This window comes from Bison bison, unplaced genomic scaffold, assembly GCF_000754665.1.
Source record: "Bison bison bison isolate TAMUID 2011002044 unplaced genomic scaffold, Bison_UMD1.0 scf7180017864492, whole genome shotgun sequence".
In the NCBI taxonomy this organism is placed as follows: domain Eukaryota; kingdom Metazoa; phylum Chordata; class Mammalia; order Artiodactyla; family Bovidae; genus Bison; species Bison bison.
In genome coordinates, this window is record NW_011495051.1 from 2641884 (window position 1) to 2645576 (window position 3693).

The 3693-nt window shown below is 61.6% G+C and overlaps 1 protein-coding gene across 1 annotated transcript in view; it reads left to right on the plus strand.

The window, feature by feature from the left end:
• Nucleotides 1-3693, plus strand: part of FZR1 (fizzy/cell division cycle 20 related 1 (Drosophila)) — a 12105-nt gene that overhangs the window by 6530 nt on the left and 1882 nt on the right. The window contains exons 5-12 of the mRNA XM_010828442.1: nucleotides 310-392; nucleotides 662-845; nucleotides 1484-1549; nucleotides 1946-2048; nucleotides 2131-2315; nucleotides 2411-2644; nucleotides 2935-3039; nucleotides 3519-3611. Of these exons, the coding sequence (XP_010826744.1) occupies nucleotides 310-392; nucleotides 662-845; nucleotides 1484-1549; nucleotides 1946-2048; nucleotides 2131-2315; nucleotides 2411-2644; nucleotides 2935-3039; nucleotides 3519-3611 (1053 nt within the window). The remainder of the gene's footprint in view (nucleotides 1-309; nucleotides 393-661; nucleotides 846-1483; nucleotides 1550-1945; nucleotides 2049-2130; nucleotides 2316-2410; nucleotides 2645-2934; nucleotides 3040-3518; nucleotides 3612-3693) is intronic.

Below are 3693 nucleotides of genomic sequence, written 5' to 3' on the forward strand. Positions count from 1 at the left end.
TCACACCAGGCTCACCCCAAGCCACCCACACCCCTTTCAGGCGCAAGCCCCAGGGCAGTGTCAGGGGCCCGGCTTGGGACCCCCTGACACTCTGAGTTGAGGGGCTGGTGGCTGTGGGGGCAGGAGAAGATGGGCGGACGCCAGCAAGCCTGTGGGAGGACACCTCAGGTAACAGGCCTGGTTTGCTGGGGACACGTGTCTCTAGTCAGGGCACTTGCGGCTTGGCGCCCTGTGTGCTCTCCCCCCAGGGGCTCAGGGCACCAGGGCTTTGGGGCACAGCATCCGCTCAGAGGTATCCCCCACCTGCAGTACTCCCTCAGCACCAAGCGCTCCAGCCCCGATGATGGCAACGACGTGTCCCCATACTCCCTGTCCCCCGTCAGCAATAAGAGGTGAGTCCAGACCCGCACGGGGTGGGGAGGGGCTGTGCACAGGTCAGGGAAGTTCCTGGAGGAGGCTCCAGGCAGAGGGGAAGTGGGTTATTGACGCTCAGGTCGGCTGAGCACCCATGACGGAGGGTTGGTGGCCATGGGGTCACTCACAGGTCTGGAGTCACATAGTGTCAGTCAGGATGAGCCCAAAACACCGGGGGCTGCTGGAAGGGGAGACTGTGAGGTCCGTGCAGTCACTGCAAAGCCACTACCCCGCCCCCTCCCTGCAGTCAAAAGTTATTGCGATCTCCACGGAAACCCACGCGCAAGATCTCCAAGATCCCGTTCAAGGTCCTGGACGCTCCCGAGCTGCAGGATGACTTCTACCTGAACCTGGTGGACTGGTCCTCCCTCAACGTGCTCAGTGTGGGGCTGGGGACCTGTGTGTACCTGTGGAGTGCCTGCACCAGCCAGGTGGGTTCCGCGGAGCGCATGCACGTGTGTGTGTGTTGCGGAGGGTGGTGCTAGGGAGCGGCCAAGCCAGGCCAGGCCCTGTGTGAGTGATGGGGAAGCTGCTGGGCCCTGGATAGTTCCCAGCCACCCCTTTCTCCTACCCCGTCTCCTCAGGGTGCAGACCATCCCTGCCCTGGGCTGCCTTCCAGGAATTAGAGTCTTTGCTCCCGGCTTGAGCACAGGGCCCCCACCCAGCAGTAACTCCCCCTCCTTTGAGTGGCTGCTGGCCCCCAGGGTGGCATGTTTGAGGGACAGAACTACATGCTGGTGGGTTCAGAGAAAGCAAGTGGAGCCCCCCCACGGGGACACCGGCACACCAGCATACACATCCCCTACAGCCCGTGGCTGACGCCTGCTGCAGGGCCCCCCGGCTGTGATGCCCGTGCCCCTCCAGTTTGTGCAGTCAGCATCCCTGTGCTTGTGTGTGTCCCTGAGCTCCTAGCTACCTCCTGGGGCCCACAGTGAGGCCGTGGCTCACAGGCCTGAGGTGTGAGGGAATGAGAGAGTGAAGGGGTGGGTGGATGGATGGATAGACAATCTGGGCCTTAAAGGAGGAGTGGGCCCCACATCTGTTGCACCAACATGACACCTTCCACCAGGTGACCCGGCTCTGTGACCTCTCCGTGGAAGGGGATTCAGTGACCTCCGTGGGCTGGTCTGAGAGGGTCAGTACACCAGCTCCATCCCCTTGCTGGGCAGGGTAGGCACAGGGGAGGTCTGACTGGACTTCACTGGAAGGGGCTTCCACAGTGGTGGGGGCCTTGCACACCCGGAAGGAGCCTTATGGTCATTTGTCTAGCCCCAGTGACATCTGCGCCCTGGCTGTCCTCAGCCTGGTTAGATGACAGACATGGGGGTGGGCAAGTTTGCTCCACACGTTGATGCATGTGGATCTCTGCGCATGCATGTCATGTGGGTTTTAACAAACCTAAGCTCCATATGACTTACCTACCTGGGTTCCTAGGAGGAGGATCCTATGGCACATGTGTTAAAAGACTTTGGAGGGAGGGGGAGGGGAGGGCCCCATCTGGGCCTGACACCCGCCCATGTTGCCATCCTAGGGGAACCTGGTGGCTGTCGGCACACACAAGGGCTTCGTGCAGATCTGGGATGCCGCTGCGGGGAAGAAGCTGTCTATGCTGGAAGGCCACACGGCGCGTGTCGGTGAGGAGCCACCTGGGGGCAAGGGTGGGGTTGTGCTGTGGGGCCAGGCCACATCCTCAGTCTACCCTCTACCTGGCCACAGGGGCGCTGGCCTGGAACGCCGACCAGCTCTCATCCGGGAGCCGGGACCGCATGATCCTGCAGAGGGACATCCGCACGCCCCCCCTGCAGTCAGAGCGGCGGCTGCAGGGCCACCGGCAAGAGGTGTGCGGGCTCAAGTGGTCCACCGACCACCAGCTTCTCGCCTCGGGGGGCAACGACAACAAGGTAGGCCAACCCCTCGCTCCCTGCAGCCCCCTCTGTGGAGCAAGGGTAATAGGGGTGTGCCGAGGGACGCCAGCCTCACAGCCCCATTCCTGCAGCTGCTGGTATGGAACCACTCGAGCCTGAGCCCCGTGCAGCAGTACACAGAGCACCTGGCTGCTGTCAAGGCTATCGCCTGGTCCCCCCACCAGCATGGGCTGCTGGCGTCCGGTGGTGGCACAGCTGACCGCTGCATCCGCTTCTGGAACACGCTCACGGGGCAGCCGCTGCAGTGCATTGACACTGGCTCCCAGGTGTGCAACCTAGCCTGGTCCAAGCACGCCAACGAGCTGGTGAGTGTTGGGGTACAGGATGGGTAGGCGGCAGGGGGGCAGGCGGTCAGGCCCCAGCCAGCCAGGTCTGGCCGAACCTCAAGGTGCCCACACCCAGTGACCCTCAGAGAGGCCCAAGGGCTTTCATTGCCAATGTGGTCCCCGTGTCAGTCCAGTCGTGGACCAAGGAGCCAGGCTGGGGGCTGTCACCTGCTGGTCTCTGTACCCTTCAGGCAGGCCCTGTGTTCTTGTGCCTTGTGGATGCTTTTGGGGGCCTGGGACCCCAGCACAGTGCCCTTTCTGTCCCCTAGGTGAGCACACACGGCTACTCACAGAACCAGATCCTGGTCTGGAAGTATCCCTCTCTGACCCAGGTGGCCAAGCTGACCGGGCACTCCTATCGGGTCCTGTACCTGGTGAGTCTCCCTTCCAGGCCCAAGAGGCAGTACACCCTGCCGCCCAGGTCTGTCATCCCATCTGGGCCAGCTCTGGGCCCCGGGACCAAGTGACAGGTTGTGGCATTGTCACTGAGTCTGTTTCACCAGCTCCCTGCCCTGTGAGCAACGGTGGCTCTGCCCACTGTGTGATCTCCAGGTGTCTGCCTGCACATGGAAGTGGAAGATGCTGCAGATAACCCCCATGTACTTGCTCAGGTCTTCTCTAGACAGTTCACTAAGCAACCATTCTCATGTGTCTGGAGACAGGAGCCCTTCTCCTCAACGCATATGCCCTCATCAGCATTTTGGTGTTTTCCAAAAAAAAGTTTTGTCCTTAAGCCAGTGAGTCCTTTGCCGAATCGCACAGCGAGACCCTCGTCACAGCAGGCAGAATGTCCTTTATGTTTTCCCCGGGTGCCTGCAGCTTCAGGGACAGTGGCCTCTCTGTCCTCCCGTAGGCCATGTCCCCTGACGGAGAGGCCATCGTCACCGGTGCTGGAGACGAGACACTGAGGTTCTGGAATGTCTTTAGCAAAACCCGTTCAACAAAGGTAAAGTGGGTCGGTATCAGCGCCAGATGTTCCCAATTGTGTGCCCCCAGCATATCCTGCCCCCCCCACCCCTGCCCTGCCA